This window comes from Peromyscus maniculatus, chromosome 17 (genome assembly GCF_049852395.1).
Source record: "Peromyscus maniculatus bairdii isolate BWxNUB_F1_BW_parent chromosome 17, HU_Pman_BW_mat_3.1, whole genome shotgun sequence".
NCBI classification, from domain to species: domain Eukaryota; kingdom Metazoa; phylum Chordata; class Mammalia; order Rodentia; family Cricetidae; genus Peromyscus; species Peromyscus maniculatus.
Window position 1 is genome coordinate 52,184,085 of NC_134868.1, and position 18,592 is coordinate 52,202,676.

Here is an 18,592-nt window from a genome sequence, read left to right on the forward strand (position 1 = left end):
GACCATAAACCTGTAATCCTTCTGCCTCTACCTCCTAAGTCCCAGGATTAGAGGTGTGGTGACCATGGCCAGTTTATGTGATGCTAGAGATTGGACCCAGAGCTTCATGAACCAGGCAAGTACTCAGGCAACAACTAAGCTCAGTGACCAGCTCCGCAGTATTTCTATGGCCGTTTGCCCAACGAGGAATGGACAGTAGAAAATGCTGGCCCAATCAGCAGTGAATATGGAGCTGAGCTGGGATTCCGCCTCCTGCAGAGGTACCCACAGGACAGCTTCAAAGACAGGTCGCCGCCACACTTAGCCTTGGCACAGCTGTCTCACTCAAAAGCATGGCACACTTAGTGCACTGGAGGAACTCAAGACAGAATTAAATTCAACCAGTCCGTCTATTTATTTCACTTTCTGGAGCACTGCAGCCTCGTTCCGCTGGGCACTTGGCAGGGCCACCATTCACCGCACAGCTTCTGTTCTCCCTGCCACTGAACTCCATCGAAATGCAATGTATGACTCAGACATTTATTTATTTGTTATTTATTTTTAGACTAATGGGAACTGTATGAATTCTTTCTTGGGCTTCCAAGGGCACATGCCTTTTATGCTTGATCCGGAAAGAGTCATGTTTAGGAATGTTAAATTACTAATTTACCTAACTGCATCCTTTAACCCTCCCCGGGCAGCTAGAACGGTTTCATCCACAGTTCTCGGAGTGTGAACTCACATTCCCAAGCTCATTCTCCAGGCATTATGTAGGTAGTCCCAGGTGAAAGGTACAGATAAAATCACCCATTTTAAGCGGTGTCATGCTATGACAGTAAAAACACATTACATATTTCATTTCAAACATCTTGCCCTTTAAATCTCTTTTTGTTGGATCATAAAATGCAGGGAATATGTAGGGCACAATGAAATCAAGCTTACAGTTTAATATTGACTTTAAGATGAGAGTTTATTCAATAACTTGTTCCTAGGCCAACATGTGAAATATTCTATCATCTGTCTGTCTGTCTATCTGTCATCTTTGGGTGTGTGTGTGTATAGCCCAATCAGTGAGCTCCAGGTTCAGTAAGAGACCCTGTCTCAAGAGAATAAAGCTGAGTGCCAGAGCAGATACAAGGCTGTCTTCCTTTGGACTCTACACACACACACAGACACACACAGAGACACAGACACATAAGCATGCACAAAATTTAAAAGAAGTATATTCAGTTTGGAGTAGCATGCCTTCATATCATGGCCAAATTGTTTTTCTGCTCCTATTGTTTTTCTGTCTGGAGAGGAGCTCCATTCCTTCTCCAACATGAATGAGCCCCCAAACAGAAATCTGACCAACTCCCTCTGAACAGGAGTCAGAAGCAACAGCAGCCCTAAGCTGGAATGCTGTTATGAGAAGCTCGGCACAGTATGTATTTTTGTGGTAGACACTTGCTTATTTTGGGTCAGGAGACATAATTAGACACTCGATGATTTGCCCGAAGTCATAATCACCATTTGCAGTTCTCAGTTGAGCCTCTTTTCTGTGGAATCAAACTACAGCCATCCACAGAACCCAGGGCATGTGGTCTGCAGGACAGTTCTGATGGACTACATGCCACAGGCAGAAGTAGAACATGCTTGGGGGGTTTCTACAGCCTTACAAAGTGAACAGTGCTCCCAGTTTAACCACCAAAATGACACTGATGAGTACTTCATGTATTTCCTATCAAATTTCAGATCATATAAATATAAATTGTAATTAGAAGAAAAAGTTCCACCATTGCATGCTTTGTTGCATACTTGAGTGAGTGATGAGTATTGCCACACCTTCCCTGCACTGCTGCTTCATCCTCATATAGCCCAGGCTTGTCTTAATTTGCTACATAGATGAGCATGACTGTATTACTGACTCCATCCTGAGGGCTGAGATAAAAAGCATGTACCACCACGCCTGTGTTCAATGCAGTGCTGAGGACCAAGCCAGGGCTTCATGAATGGTGGGCAATCACTCTGCCAACTGAGCTATATTTGCAGACCCTGAAGTATTTTTTTCTTTGAAAATTAAGTATCTATACATATCCAGGTATGGTTGGCTCTTGCCTACAATCTCAGACTTCGGAGGCAGATTGAGGAAAGAACATCATGAGTTCAAGGATAGGCTTTCAAAATTCGATATGGAGTTCCAGGTCAGCCTGGGTTTCATGAGATTCCGACTCAAAATAAAACAAAAAACCTGCTAATCAGATTTAAGACCAGTTTGTTAAAAATGTTTAAAGATATATTTTAACTTTAAAAACTAATGTGTAAAGCAAGGCCTTGTGAAATAGTTTATATTTGTAATGTGAGTTATAAAAAGACTGGTCACTTTTAGCTTCAGCGAGTTGCAGGCCCATGTGCAGTCCTGTGAAATATGTGCACACAAGGGACTACAAGTATGAAAATAAATATGAAAAAACCGTAGCCTATAACACTTGGAAGAGTGGGAACGGAACCAGAGGTTAAAGGAGAGATAATCTAATCAAACAGAAGAGGATGATTTTCGCCCTAACTAGGTCAGAAAAGCAAAGTCTAGTTGTAATGAAATCATTAAATTAGAAAAGCTGTGGACAACAAAATGAAGGGCATGCTGTGGTCTGAGATGTCCTGGCCAGATGTTACACTATAGTGTCTCTCCAGGTTTGCACCTCTACACATCAATGAAGATGGGACACATACACATATGCCCCCACCCCACCCCCACCCCCAAAGATGGAGCTAGGCTTTCTAACCTGGGGCAAAGCATATAGAAGGATGCTCAGAAAATAGAAGGAAAACTATCCAGGAGAAAGGCATCATCCACACCGAGGAAGTGCCTTCTAAGCCAAGCACTTCAGGATAGGGGCAATGCTACAGTGTCATGGGTAAAGCTTGGCAGGTGCACAGGGCCACAGGTAAAGGATGTTAGGTGCACAGTGCCATAAGTAGTGGATGGCAGGTGCACATCTTCACAGGTAAAGGGCAGCAGGTGCACACTGTTATAGGTAAAGAGGGCAGGTGCACATCATCATAGGTAAAGAGGGCAGGTGCACTACTGAGTCTTCATGCAAGCTAACCCTATCTACTTTTTAGCAGATCAAACTTCTCTCCCCTGAAAGCTTTTGCATCTTCAAATTGCTACTACAAAGAGGAAATAAAGAAGCAGAGGGCTTGGCTGGCATCTGTCCACAGTGGCGGCACACAGCAGGGTACACTGTGAGATTTCTTAAGCCCACACTTTAGCCCTGCACTCCCAGGCTCACCTCACCTTAAGTAGGATGAACGAGCTAACTTCCCTAGCAGATGTATGGCAGAAGCCTGTGGAATCTCCTGGATGCAACTTATTTGCTGAGGTTAAAAGGAATGTCTTCTCCATATTTTGGCTGTTCCCGCTTAGGCGAGGTCATGCCTGCTGTCCTCTTGTAGGACTTCAGCTGGCATTTCCGGTCTGCATGCTCACCCTCTCCGATGGGTCATTTTCAGATTTGCTGTTGCTCTCCCACACAGCCACCACACAAATTGCTGGCTTGGAGCTTATAATCAAAGGCCACATTTGTCACAGCTCAAAACCCCACCCTACCCAGACACTCTGTCAGCTTGCAGATCTGGTCTGGGGGACACTGGAAGAACCATTTAAGGTTTCTGGGCCTCAATTTTCCCTTATTAAAGAGCCCCAATAGAGGCATCCTGCCATCATAGGGCACACTTTGGGTGACCACTTTCAACCTTTGGGGCCATTCCCATAGACTGGCCTCGATATGGACGCTCCTCGAGACCCCTGGCTGACTCTACTTGGTGAGAACACAGTGGGAGCCTTTGGATTACAGCCCAAGGCATGGGTGTCGACAGGGCCACCAGTGCTCACTGAAGGATGGTTCTCAGGGTTCCCCAGGTCTTCTGGGGGATCTCACCAGTCACCAGTGTGGTGGCCAAGAGAACCCTCATGTTTGAACTGGCTGTCCCTCCTAGCTGCCTTCCTCAACCGTCCTCCATGGCCACCCTCTGGGACTACTTCCTAAATAAACTTCCTGTATGCCTGCCTGGGTCTCAGGCTCCGATCCTGGGGAAACCCAAGCTAAGAATGTGAGAATCCACTGAGGTTACAGAAATAAGATATAAAAAGCATTCTGCAGCAGAGTGTTGTACTGGTCTGCTCTGCATATGGACATCTGGACTTGGGAGCTCTGCTACGTTTTATTCCTTATGTACAGGTCTCTGTAAGGTGAAATGAGACTGTGTTCTAACAGGTACTGGATAAATATGTGCACCCCAAGATCTCTCTAGATGACACTTTTATACAGTATGATATCTTATGCTAAATAAAATGTCCACGCTACTCTACAAAGTTCCATTAAACCTGCATACATTCAGAGTGAAAGCTTCTGAGGGAAAAGCCAGCTTTTGAAGCAATGATAGTGGGGTAGACACAGCAGCAAAGGGGTATGGGCATATGTACAGGCTCCCCAACGACATGGAAAAGATCACAGTCATAGGAAGATAAGAACAAACCAGGTGTGACTGGGCAGTGTGGGACGCAGGAACACACAGCCTCAATTGAGATGTATCATCTCAGGAGCGGGGACAAGGCTGCCCACCACGGCCTGCCATTCCCACCGACGGCTTCTTGATGACAGGGGTCACCAAGACGTCATTTCATCTCTTCATGCTGATGAAGGCGGCAAGAGGTTAGCTTCTCTGGACCTTGCATCAGATAACAGAAAGCCACAACACGGATTAACCACTGAGAAAAAAATCTAGTGTTCGAGTGTTCTTGGAAGACCTTACACAGGCTGTGATCCCGTGGCCACAGCAAATGGAACCAGGGTTGCTGTTTAAAAAAAAGTCCTATGAGCCAACCACCCAGGAGCTAGGGCCAGAGGCCTGGCTTCTCTCTACCTCTGCATTAGGTGGGCTATTTGCTCTGATGTGCGTGTTCCTAGGTCATATAATGCAAGATAGTGTCTACAAGCATGGTAATCAGGGAGACACTTGCTTCCTTGCTCTGGGGGCATCAGAACATGACCTGTAACCCGTGGTGACATGTCTTTGTCTACGGGCCTCCCACGGGTATCCTAGGAAGACAAGGGTTTCTCCGAAGCATGGGCCTCCTGCTCATCCTCTCCTGCAGAGAACACAGATGCTTAGGCAGCAGAAGCCAAGAGACTTGAAAACCAAAACCAACAAAGCAGTGCTACGAGGAGCGGGAGGGCCCAGGCATTGCCACTTTTCTGTCTGGAGACCTCAAAAGATGCCTCAGAGTTCCCCCATGACAGAGGCTAGAGAACATTAGGTCAGAAGCCATCCCCACACAGCATCCCTGGGCTTAATAATCTTGCATCTGAAATTCCAAACTAATTATAAGAGCAAATGTTTGGGATGTTGTTTCTAAGGGTGTATATGGAAATGGTTACAGGCATTTAGTATCCAAAATGAACATGAACATTCACTTCCAGTGGTAGATTTAAAAATAAATTAAACAGCACTTTAAAAAAAAAATCAGAATGCAACCTTGCTTCAAGAGCACAGGAGGTGAGGGGCTCAAGGGATAGGTACTGGGAGGTACTGAGCAGCCTTACTATGCAGGGGAGATCGGGGTCCCCTCTTGGGGATTTTAGTCTTGTTAATGTAAGAATTTAAGCATGGGCTCAAATGGAAGCTTAAAGGTAATTATATTAGAGTGGAAAAGAAAAACACCCCAGGGCAGGCAAGCTATAAATGTCAGCAGCTACCCGGAAGAGTCGAGAATGGAGGAGCAAAGGAAAAAAAGCTGCACCATTGAAGCTGGAATGGAGGTCAGGCACATGGTGGACAAAGAGCCGCATGGCAGCGAGGGGAGCTGTAAAGAGTAAGGAGCCCAGAGTGTTAGAGAGAGAGAGAGAGAGAGAGAGAGAGAGAGACAGACAGAGACAGAGAGACAGAGACAGAAGGAAGCAGCATGGCATGGCTACACTTTGTCAGAGACTGAGTGGGGCTGGGAATTCTAGGACAGAAAAACACAGTACTCGTTAAAGGGCTAATCATCCCTCCCATCTCTTTAGAACGGCCTAAGGGGAGCCTGCGTTCCTAGCCTGGTCTAACTGCAATGGTTGGTCACCACCCGGGCCAGTCTCTTGAGCAGAGGAGTTATTCCCTTAATGTGCCTTTACGGCTACTCTAATATTTGCGAACAGGCACGGCAGCAAGGTCACAGGCTCCCAAAGCTTGAGACTGCTCTGCTTTGGATCTGGTTTGCACATGTCTCCCAATGGTTTGTGTGGGGGAAGCTTTGTCCCCTGTGTCACAGTTTTGGGAAATGATGGGACCCGTCATTTGGGAATCTAGCCACGGGTCACTGGTGGGGGGGGGGGGCACTGCACTAGGCAGGGACTAAAGCAGTTCTCCTGGGACCCTGGTTAGGTTTCCTAGAGTGTTGTTATGAAGGAGCAAGACTGTCCCCTCCTGGCCTTTCTGGTTTCTGTCTCACTATCTGACCTTTCCCTTTCCCACGAGCTCCTGCTGTGATAACCTGTGCCTTCACGTTGCCAGGGAAGCTGTCCATCATGCTCTCTAGGCTTTGAGTTTCCCAAACTGTGAGCTAATTGGGCCCATGTCCTTGCACATGCTAGGCAAGACTCTGCTCCTGACGCACTCCATTGAACGTAATTATACCTCTTTCCTTTTCCAGAGTACCCAGCAACAAAAGCCAGACTAATATAGAGGTCAAGGAGATTAGAGGATGCCAATCCTCAGCATCGCAAAGCAAAAGAATGGAGATTCATTTCCAGACAAAGTCAGGGAACAATGCAAGCCACAGAGGCATCCAATTTGTAGTTGGTTTCCCTTACTCTGAAGGCAGGGTGGTGGGAGAGAAGGTAGGGACTGCCTTTGGGTCCAAAGGAGAAGGTGGGAGATGGGGATGGGGACACACAACCACGGAGGAAGGGCTCTTTGAGGTGAAAAGAAGGCAAGACCTAGGCATGGCAGGACTCTGCAGTAATCTAAGAAGTTCAAGGCCAGGCCTGGCTTTAAGAGACCCGGCCACAGAACAAACAAGGGCCAAAGAAAAGACCCTCCTCCCCTTTCTCTGACTCATCTGTCAGAAGTTACAGCATTTTATTTACCGAGTGAGGTGACAGCCGGAAATGTGCCCAAGGAAACATCAATTTTTAATTTCCCAGGAAAACAGGGTTCCTCAAATAGATGGAAACTCACCAGTGAAAGGGGATGGGGCCACTCAGTTCTACCTAGCATCTACTAGAATCTTCAACTAGCATCAGCTGTTGCCAAGGGGTCAATGCCAGGCCCCTACACTGAAGACAATTCCTGCACAGTACATGTGTTTTTCTTTCTCCAGCAAAGTGCAAGATGACTTTTCTTTCAGTATAAAAAAATAAGGAAGCTAGTCAGAGAGATAGTTTAATGTACAATCAGTCTGCATGGCTGTCTCACAAATGGACTTACTTTTCCTGTCAAATCTAATTATTCAAATGGGTGAGGGGGTAATTAAACCTTAGAACATATTTGACATTATACACACATGCGTGCTTTAATGTATTTTATTATGATAGCTGAACTTTGATTTGCTGCCAGGTTTTAGGGATTGTATTAGGAGTACACCTAACATTGAGCAACAATGTTCTCCAACTACAGAATCAGGACAGGCTATAGGGGTAGACCCAGAGATCCTCTGCATTCTGAGCACAGGAACATAAAGGCTCAGCATCCCAGAGGTGCTTTAGCCATTAGAAGTGAATATCCAAACATGGGGCGACCTCTCCCAGGTATACAGGGATCTTTCCAGAGACACCTGTGCCTACAGACCACTGCATGATCACAGGAAGCTGATGTCAAAGGTCCATGAGAAGCGTGAGTATATGAAACTGTATGCATGGAATAAGAACCATGCCCCTCCATGGGGAGTCTCAACGAGGCTCCTGGAGCTGTCGTTGGTAATAGCCTCCAAGCATGAGTGACGAGAAAGGCAGCACACAGGAAAACAGCTCTATTTACCCCCTCCTCCCTTCGGCTGACTTCTTACGCCAGAAAGGGCTTTGTTGAGCAGATTTCTGCTGTCAGGGATTAAAAACAATAAGAAACCCTGACCTGAAAGACATCCCATGTGGTGAATTAGAAAAGAATGAATTTACGTATGTCCAAAGACAGGGCAGTTTCAAGGTTTATATGTCTCTGTGGACCAGCTGAGAGTTTCATATCTAGAGTCAGTCTTAGGTTCTCTGAGATGTCATGATTTGTAGAAAGGCTACCGCATGAAGGAGACCTTCATTTGGAAATTGCTGTCTTCACATTATCATATGAACAACCATAGTCTTCCCATCTCAAAATCAGTACTAGTCTTTGGAGAGGAGAAACAGATTCTTTTGTCAGGACACTCTTGAGAGACATGACTGATGTTGACAATTTTTGATCGGGGCTTTCTTTTTTCTTTTCGTGGTGCTGGGGATGGCACTTAGGGCCTTATATATAATAAATAGCCAAGCACTTCGCCACAAAACTAGACACCCTGCCCTAATTCTAGGTTTTCTTGTTGGCCAAAATGGCTGTGAATCTAGTGAGGTGGTCTGTCTGTAAGCACCATGAAACCCAGGGTAGGAAGGTAGGCTCAAGCCAATTCTGAGCTCTATCTCTCCCACTGTTAAAAGGCTGGGATGTGTGGAGGGGCTTTGGGGATGAGTTAACACTGTGCTAGAAAGGGTTAACTCTCAGCTGGGCATTCGGAGCTCAGGAACACTAGAGAGTGACTGAGATGTGGCTGGCCAGCGGTTAACAGACATTAGCGGTTCCAGCAGGCCTTGCTGCCGCTGGGCCGCTCCTGAAGAGAAAGTGTCTTCTTTCTCAAGCAGCTCACGGCTTCTCAGAACTTTCAGTGTCTTGGTGTAAAACGGGTCACTCGATGTTACTGTTGGTGGGTCACTTTCCCCACCCTACAAATTTCCATTACTGTCATAAAAAGGAACTGCGTTCAATTGTTTCATAAGCGCTCCACACAGTACAACCATGTACACGGCTTTGTCGCCCTCTCCCGTCTCTTCCCGAATTACTGACCTTTTAGAATTTTTTGTCTTTAAGCTTAGAAAAAGATACAGTAATGAAATGAGGGAATTTTATTTCTGAAAATTATGCCTTTTTTTTTTTTTTTTTAAGGCTCCCAGGTCTAAGTTTTAATTGGATCTTGAGTTTAAGTGTTCCATTTATAAACAGTCTTCTCCTGGCTCCTAACAGTTGCAACCACATTTGACCCAGCAGCTTGAAAAAGGGGAGGGAGGCGTTAGAGGGTTTATTTTCCCTCTTTGGTTACATGCTTCAGAGTGAGAAAAGGGAAGTCAAGATCTTCATTTACACTAGGCTTGCAGACTGTTGTTTCTGAGCACAGATCTACACTAGAGGTTCAGGGCATCTTCCTAGTTCCAGACTCCCAGAATATATCGCCGTAAGCACTGTCTTTGCTGGGTGTGGAGAGGAGGTAAGCATGGAGGACAGCTGTGGACGACTTGCTGTGACCCAGGCTCACATGCAAAGTACTGCCCATGCGTTCCTGTAAGAGGTGCATTCCAGTTTATTGAAAGTAAAGCTGAGGGAGAAAGGAAGATGCATTAAGACGGATACTATACTAAGAGCCTGGGATAGGCCTGGTGGAGGTCAGTAGAGACCAGCATGCGAGGGCAGACTAACTTGCTACCCACAGCTATTGGAGTTTTACAGCATTTTACCTCCATGTCATAGCGGAGGATTCATCTTCACACTTTCATAAATGACCAGAGAGCTTTAGGACGTGTCACACTGTTGGGGTAGATCTGCTCAATGACCAAGGAAGGATGGTCAGAGAGAGTGACTGCTACCTATCCAGAAAGCTTGTGTGGAGGGTGGGAGACCGATGGACAGGCAGTGCCAAGAACAAACAGAGTGGGAACACAGCTATAGTTAAGAGTGCAAATCCATGGACTGCACAGTACGCAACGGGAGACACAACGTGAGTCCCACCAACAAGGAAGCCCTGAACACTCACAGAGGAACACTACTCCCCCCATACTACTTTCTTACTCTTAAAGGCAGAAGTTAAGAATCATTGGTTAATGTTTTAGGAAGAGCTTTCATGACTGACCTTGTAAACCCAGTGACCCTCTGTAGACTTTCAAATTTAAAGGAAGGCATTGGAATCAGCTTTCATATTAAGTTTAATACAAAAACACTCTACTTTGTACAAAAAGAATAAAAATATTTTTTTGTCCTTGAGCTATAGTTTGGGCCAATTAATAACTCTCATCATCAGATTACCATTTTAAAGTTTTAAGCACTGAGTAACACACGCACAATGACGTAGAAGCACAGCCTTATTTCTGAGGGGCTCAACTGACCCCCTTTTTTTTGTATGCTAGTTTACATACAAAAAAATCAGTATCCAAAGGCCAAGTGTGGAGCTAGAGCCTCTGGCTGCTGAGCCGTCTTACCACCCTAAATAAAGTGTCTTAGAAAAGAGGCAAATGACGAATACTTAGGAATCGGGCTTCTAGCCATTTGACTAATGACTGTCTGTCCATCACACGCTCCTTCCTAGCTGGAGAACTACATCCAGGACAACATGAAGAAGGAGATGGTGGAGATCCAACAGAATGTGGTGCAGAACCAGACGGCCGTGATGATAGAGATCGGAACCAGCCTGCTGAACCAGACCGCGGCCCAAACTCGGAAACTGACTGATGTGGAAGCCCAAGTAAGTGACAGACTGAACCCCTTGGGGCCGCAGCTAACAGACCACGTGCCTCCGGCTGGCTGTGCGGTGGAATGATGGAAAGCTATAGACACTGGCTGTGGAGGAAGGTGGTGGCTTCAGAACTGACAAGGAGTTAAGGGACAGTTAGGACTTTGAGAAGCCAACGGATTTTCATTTTCACAACTGGGGCTAAATTTAATTTATTCTATCAGGGGCTCCCTAGCTCTATGAGTGTTATCCCCAGCTTAATATGCTAAGATAAATGTTCCTTCACTTTGCTGGCCTCTTCTAGATTTTAGATATTGTTTTTCATTTCCAAGTTCTGCTTTGTATATTTGAGAAATAGAAACCATGAAGCAGAGATCTGGGAACCTTGCTCTTAAATCTAACCCTGGAGTCAATAACTGTTGACGAAGTTTGTGGAATGGATTCTTAGAGGATGTGCAGACAGAATAGCGGGTGGCAGCCTGTGGTGGCACAGACAGGGTATGATCTGGAGCCAAGAGCTCCAAGGGGTGTGTGTGTGTGAGTCTTATCAGGTGCTCGATTTTCTCCATATCTGCTTCCTGAGTCCTGATCCTACTTCTTGGAAGCTTCAGAAGTTAGTATCATCATGCTCTCAGCTATACCAGTCCTCTAACAAAACAACAGAGGGTCCCCCAACTGTAAGCCACCCCAATATTCAGTACCCCACATGCTGCTTTAACTAAGAGGACTAACTACTAGACTTAGCACAAGACAGCATGACTCACTAAGAGAAACCACTAGCCCTTCATCCCCTGAGACACTCTTGGCATGGTGACAAGAATCTCTCTAAAAACTATTTTCATAGCGAAAACAGTAGATCAAAAACTTCTATGAAAAGCAGAGTGAGGAATTCTTTGTTTATCATCTTTCAACAATATCAGGCATTTAGGAACAATATAAAGAAACACACATTTTCCACAGATCACAAGGCACTGAGATTTAATCCTGCTTGGTAATAAGTGTTAACATGACAAGATACAGTAGTTTAAAAAGAAATAATGTGTCTATCAACTCAACTGATAAAATAGCAATGGTTAAATGACATTCTGAAGCTTTTGATATTAACACTGGGAGGCTATCATGCACTTCCAAAACATCTCTTAATCCTAGTATAGTGTTTCTTGTTTTTTTGTGATACAGCAATAAAATAATGTTAGGACACAGAACAACTATGCAAACCTTTAGGACATCCGGTGTAAGATCACAGGATTTAAAAAGTGCCACTCTGAAGTTAGACATCCTATGACTGAGGCTAACAGGAAAGCAGACCAGGGATGGGGAGAAAACAGCTGCAAAGTCCAAATAAACACATCAACGCGGGTGAGCCCGAGGAAGGACTTGGAGAGGCTGACTTAGGGTCTCAGTCTAGTTGACAGCAACTGTTAGTCACTTACGGATGGTGTGAAATAGGTTCCATAAAACATGAACATTTCTGGTTAGATGCACAATTCTTCTAGACGGTCAGAGTGAGGATATTAGACAACCGTACATAGCTGGAGGTCTGAGACCTTACAGTCATTCCCTGACTTGGACAACATAGCACCAGCTAACTCGGCACCTTGAGATCTGCTGAACTATACAACCCCCTTCAGAAAAGTGATGTGAAGGCCAGTGAGATGCCTCAGAGGGTAAAAGCGCTTGCCACACAAGCATGAAGACCCCAGTTTGATCCTCTGAACCCATGTAAAGAAAGCTGGATGTGGTGATGGCCATCCATAAGGTCAGTGTTCCTAAAGCATGATGGGAAGCAGAGGGAGAACTCCTTAGATGATTGGAGGTGGACTAGCCTGGAGCATATATCATAGCACAAGCAAGATGAGCCCTGCCTCAACAAGGCAGAAGGAGAGAACCAAATGGTGTCCTCTGACCACCACACGTGTGTCATGCATGTGTGTGCCTCCACACAGACACTACCTTCTCTCCCTCCTACACATACACACATAATTCCTGTATCAAGCAGGTTCTATTGGCATCGTTCTCTGCCTCTCTCCAAATCGGTCCTCATTCCATAATTCTCATGGATTAAAGAGGAGGGCAAACTGTCCCATTCTTTAATGAATAAACTGGGATTGAATGTCTGTAGAGAGCAAACAGAGGCCAAAGCTGTACTGATGACATTGCAATAACAGTCCAGTCCTCTGCTCATTTCCAGAAGCATTCTGCTATGACCTCAGCCAGGCTTGACAAGGACCAGACATGCCCGGCACCTGCATGGTGAGACAGGCCAGGGCTATGCCGATGACAAGACCCCCACAAACAATGATTCTTTTTCAAGGTCCCTGGTTGCTGGGCAACGATTCAGACTTCCATTAACAGGTGATATCACATCCTGAGTGACACCACACAAGGATGTGAGTAGTCGATTCTTCCTGCTGGGAGGCAGCCAGGCACCAAAGAGCCCACACAATGGCCAATGCTGGCTTCCACTGGATATTGAGATTTCATTATTCCCTAATTGGCCAGAAAGACTTTTAAAATAGGAACAAGAAAAATAGAACAGAAGAAAGAAAAGGCTTAACAAGTGGGTATAAGCTAGGAGATGGCAGGCTAGCAATGAGCCTTCACTGTCAGAGAGGGAAGCATGTGACTTTGTCTTTTTGTGCCCTCACAGAAAATTTTGAGCAGAGGGCAATTATTTAAAGTAAAATATTATTTAGTCTGCATGGATGCATGCATGCATGCATGGTGTGTGTGTGTGTGTGTGTGTGTGTGTGTGTGTGTGTGTGTGTGTGTGTAGGTCAAAGGACAATTTGCAGGAGTTCATTCTATCCTGGGGAGTGAACTTGGATCCTCCGGCTTGGTGGCAAATGCCTTTCCTCGCTGAGCCATTTTGCTAGGCTGAGATAATTTTTTTACTTATTTATAATTTTTGATCTATAAAATGGTTATTTAATATCACCACTTGTTATGTTATATAAAACAATAAAATATTACAGAAAGAGAAACATGATATATGATTTGATACTAGCTGTTTTCCAGGGCTGTTACGCATTTACTATGTAAGGACTTAAAAGATATACAATTAGGCATGTCCTATGATACCAAAATCTTTATGGGCATAAAAAAAAAATGTGCCAAGCTCAGGTAGGGGAGGAGCACTCCAGACTCTTCCCTTGTTGAGGAGCTACTGGCAGTTAATAACTGCAGGGGAAGGAGAATCATTCTTCTTTCTTTTAAATGTGTGGGCACTGGGAGATCTCCCATGCTGCAGTAGATGGCTCCCACACCCAAACTCATATGGCTAGTACTACTTGGACTTGGTTGGTTACTAAAATAAGAGTTGGGTGGAGGCTGTATTTGTGGGGAGAGTTGGAGGATGGAAACAGAGGCGTAGATATGACCATGTTTTATGGTGTAAGAAAAAAAAAAAAAAGCCAAAACACCCACATGTCAAAACAAGACAAGTTAATGAATAATATGCTTTCTGATCACTCTGATGATGGTCTCAAGAAAGGGCATATATTGTATCAATCAAGACAGTAGGCAGTAATTTTGTTTGTTATATGCAGGTATTAAACCAGACGACAAGACTCGAGTTGCAGCTTCTCCAACATTCTATTTCTACCAACAAGTTGGAAAAGCAGATTTTGGACCAGACCAGTGAAATAAACAAACTACAAGATAAGAACAGGTAATAATAACACTATAAAATACTTCAGATTCAGAACTGTACCCTTTCTAGATATACACTCTACCCAAGACTATAAGCATAGTGTCCCCAAATGATGGATTTCTGCCTGGAACTTATGTGGGTCAGAGGCTCTGAGAACAAGAGGCAAAGAGAATGCAGAGAAAATTTCTGAACTGACCCCAAACTTCTCTTCTCTTTAGTCCTGAATATTGTTTTTTCATTCTGGCCCTTTAAAGACTCCGGAAACAATATTCCAAATTGCCTCAACATTATGCAGTTTGATCCACACAAAATACTAGTGGGGTTGTGAAGTAATGAAGTAGCACTGTATGAAGGCTTTAATATCAACTTCATCACACTTCTTGGCCTTTGGGGGATTCTCACTATGTAATCCTAGCTTGTCTGAAGCTTATCATGTAGACCAGTCTAGCCTTGGACTCAGAGATATGCCTGCCACTAGGGCTGGGATTAAAGGCATGCACTGTCATGCCTGGTGGAGACCTTGTCTCTTGCAAGATGAAGCACACTAAGAAAGCTGGAAGACAGCATCTGTTTCAGTGTGTAATATTTTATTTTTAAAACTTATGCTGAGGGTCAGTGAGATTGCTCAGCAGGAAAAAGTGCTTGCCAGACAAACCTGACAACCTGAGTTCAATTCCCAGACCCACATAAAGGTGGAAGGAGAGAGCTACCTCCACAGAACTGTCCGAGGACCTTCATATGCCACAGTGGCATGCATCCACTGCCTCCCCACTTGCTCGCTTGCTCGCTCTCATGCACACACCAGTAAATACGTTAATAAGCTTATGATGAAGTAAAAGGCAAACTTAATGTGCAATATATTTAAAAATCTCAATATAATCTATACAAGTGCACACTGTTTTCATGTTTTTTTTTTCTATTGGGGGGACACCAGGGAGTAGTTTTACAATGTATGTGGTGCTTACTTCCCTATTTTCAATCTGACATGGAGAATGGTCCTAACAGCATGTCTCACTCTTTATCTAGAGAAGGGGATGACCACAGGCTCACATCATCCTCAGTGTTAACCAAAAACTAAGCTGCCGTTCTTTTTTTCTGTTCTTTGTGTAACCAGGTTTACCCTAGCTTTTACTCATGAGCTTGAAAAGCAAATACATTTTTTTCTTTCCCAGAACAGTTTTCTTTCCTATTTAAAATTTCCCTGCTACACAGTAAGAAATGAGAGCTTGAGATGCTGAGATGTTACGGTCTTAGTATCCCTTGGCAAGACTCCTGTGGATGTTGGTGAGAACTCTTGCTTGCTTTAAACACACCACCTCTCAGAAAGGTGGAATTGCTCAGTTTGTTGAACACACTCCCGTACTGATGACTGCTTCTTCCCAAGGCTTCATAATCAGGTCAATATGTCCACAATGCCACCCAGTGTCTTCTCTGTAAACTCCCCCATCATTCAGGATGCACAGGGGATTGGATCTATAATCCACTTTGGATCCCAAAATCCATCAATATGAAAGTCCCTTATATAAGATGGGACCGTTATTACCCCATTATCTTCATAATCCTCCTTTATGGTTTAAACTGTCCTTATGTTGCTGACGGATAATACCTAGCATGATGTAACAACTGTGCTCACAATTATGCTATATTATCTAGTGATTAACAACAAAAAGAGGGGGTGTACAAGTTTAGCAAGCATGCACCCTCCTCCCAAATAATTCCAATCCCAGAGTCGTTGACTCCACAGACTCAAAGTTTGTGGCTACGAAGGGTTAACTGTGTTTGCCATCAGTGTTTGCCTCTTTTCTAGACAAGTTCAACTCTTGTTCCTTATTTTACATCCACTGTTGGAATAAACTTCGCACACAAATGCAGCTGCTCAGAGAGCTGCTTTGAAAGACCCAGAAACATGCACTGTATTTTAAAATCCACTTCAGGATTTGGTGAGATTTCTTCATAAATCGAGGCTCTTTACTATAGAGAACAGTGTTCCCAACCCCGATGCAGTAACCATGGTGTAGCTTGCTGTGGTTTCTAATAATTCTTGCTTAAATAATCTCTTGCACTCCGCCCCTTGTTTAAGTCCTTCACCTTTCCCCCAGTTTAAGTGACCTGGGTCAAGAAATAGTGTGCCTTTTCAATAATTAAAGTCATTTCATGAGTTTATGACCAATCTTGAAGTTCCTCTATAAAAGCACCTTGCCACACATATCCAACAAAGTGCAAAGTTTCTAGGACTTGCACCAACAGTGCTTCACAACGTCAACTGTTAAAAATCTACCCAAGGGGGCTCTGTGTTGGAGCTGTCTTCCCAGGGACGGGTACACAAAGGTTGATTGACCATAAAAACCCGTCTGTAACAACAGCCACAAGGAAAGAACAAGCTGATCTTACAAGCTGCAGAAATCGTCTTCTCTTTTGTTACAAATATGGGATGGAATAATAAAGTTTCCTCACCAGAAACGTCATGAAATTTCCTTGATGACGTTAGAGCTCTTGATGGGTGTTTCCTGCCTTCAATTCTGACCAGTCTAAGATTTTACAAAAATATGACTGGAAAAAATATGTGGTATTTCACATTCTATAAATGACTTTTCAACCGTCTTCTAAAATTTCTTCAAAGTAGAATTGCTTTAGATTCAAGCAAAACCAAAAATACTTATCAGGGTCAACATGTCTCCCTGAATCAACACTACTGCACCTTCAGATTCACCAGCCGAAGGGAAATCTACTGTGCATTCTTTATTTTATCTTTCTCTTTTATTCTAATAATGACTAACTGGGCTGTGTTGACAGTGCAGTTAACGTACTCCGACATGAGGCGGGTAGCCACTGATTCTGCACGGGTACAGAGAAGCCACAGTTCCCAGTTAGGTCCTCCCATCTTCCGTTCACCTCACTGGCAACAGCAGCTGCCACAGGCCTTTACTGCAGGACTCTGTTTCTGAAAGGAGTTCATGATCTGGACTTCCTAGCATTTACGTAATCCTACGCACTTGGAATTGTTTTCTCTAGTTTGATATTACAGGAATAATTTCCAGTTAAAAATCAGTATGCTCTTAACTGAACCTATGAGTGGTAACGTATCTTTGTAAATTAAGATTAGAAATAACTATAAAACCATTAATAAAACCTTTTGGGACTTAAATGGCATAACTTCATCAAGCAATTTTTAAGGGGTTTGCTCAGGCTGTAGGTGTTGAGAACCATGTACGTGAGATAGGCTGGCTAAATTTCCCAAAGGAAGGGATCCACATTAAAAACAAAAAACAAAAAACAAAAACAAGCAAGCCAACAAAGGAACAAGGAGTTTAGAGTAAGAAAGATCTGCATTTGGGCATCATCAAATGATCTGAATTGGGCGTCATCAGCCCCCTGGGAGTGTTTGTGGGCATGTGATTTACTGTGTCTACATTTTATCTTTGTTCAGTTTACTTCTTGAACATGAGACGATAATGTTGATACTGGTATAACATTTACTCAGTGTCAACTACCAGTCTTTTTATACTTTTACATGCACGTATTCCTCAGATCAGCCTCTCTCAGCGGGTGATATTAGCCCAGTTTACAGATGAGGGAACCAATGCACAACTGAGTAAGTCACTTAAACTCATGAGGCCAGAGCGCCAGGATTTAAACCTGAGTATAATATTCGCCTCTATCATAGAAGAATATTTGCCACAAGGTCGGCAACTGAGAGAGTTGGTGCTGTTATTATGATTAATATTAAAATGAAAATAGTTTAGGAGAAAGGTAACACATGACCTGAAGGTCTATTTCAAACTCCCTGCTCTCATGAAAAGCACTCTGTAGACATGGTTTGAAATAATTCCATCTTCTTGTGAGCTTGTAGCAGGTAATGTTTGTGACACTCACAGTCTATTGCCGAGGCCCAGTGTATTCTTGCACAGATAAGACTGTATACTCTGTCAGGTTTACACACACATACACATGTACACATACACCTAAATAGTTTACCTTGGCAATTTGAAAGATTTCTCTGGCCTGTGAGAAATCTTCCCACTTAAAAAAAGGTTTTCTAAAGATTTCTTTATTTTTATGGGCATGAATTTTTGCCTGCATATAGGTATGTGCACTATGTGCATGCCTGATGCCTGTGGAGGTCAGGAGAGGGCACCAGATCCCCTAGAACTAGAATTATGGAAGGCAGCTATGCTTACCACTATACATCCAGAAAATGGAGTTATGGGTAGTGGTGAGCCACCACAGGGTTGCTGGAAACAGAACCAGGTCTT

The 18,592-nt window shown here is 44.0% G+C and overlaps 2 protein-coding genes across 2 annotated transcripts in view; one reads left to right on the forward strand and one right to left on the reverse strand.

Moving 5' to 3' along the window:
- Nucleotides 1–18,592, reverse strand: part of Mcph1 (microcephalin 1) — a 208,624-nt gene that overhangs the window by 78,409 nt on the left and 111,623 nt on the right. The window lies entirely within an intron of this gene.
- Nucleotides 1–18,592, forward strand: part of Angpt2 (angiopoietin 2) — a 50,818-nt gene that overhangs the window by 15,942 nt on the left and 16,284 nt on the right. Inside the window, exons 2-3 of the mRNA XM_006995497.4 lie at nucleotides 10,544–10,699; nucleotides 14,236–14,357. Of these exons, the coding sequence (XP_006995559.1) occupies nucleotides 10,544–10,699; nucleotides 14,236–14,357 (278 nt within the window). The remainder of the gene's footprint in view (nucleotides 1–10,543; nucleotides 10,700–14,235; nucleotides 14,358–18,592) is intronic.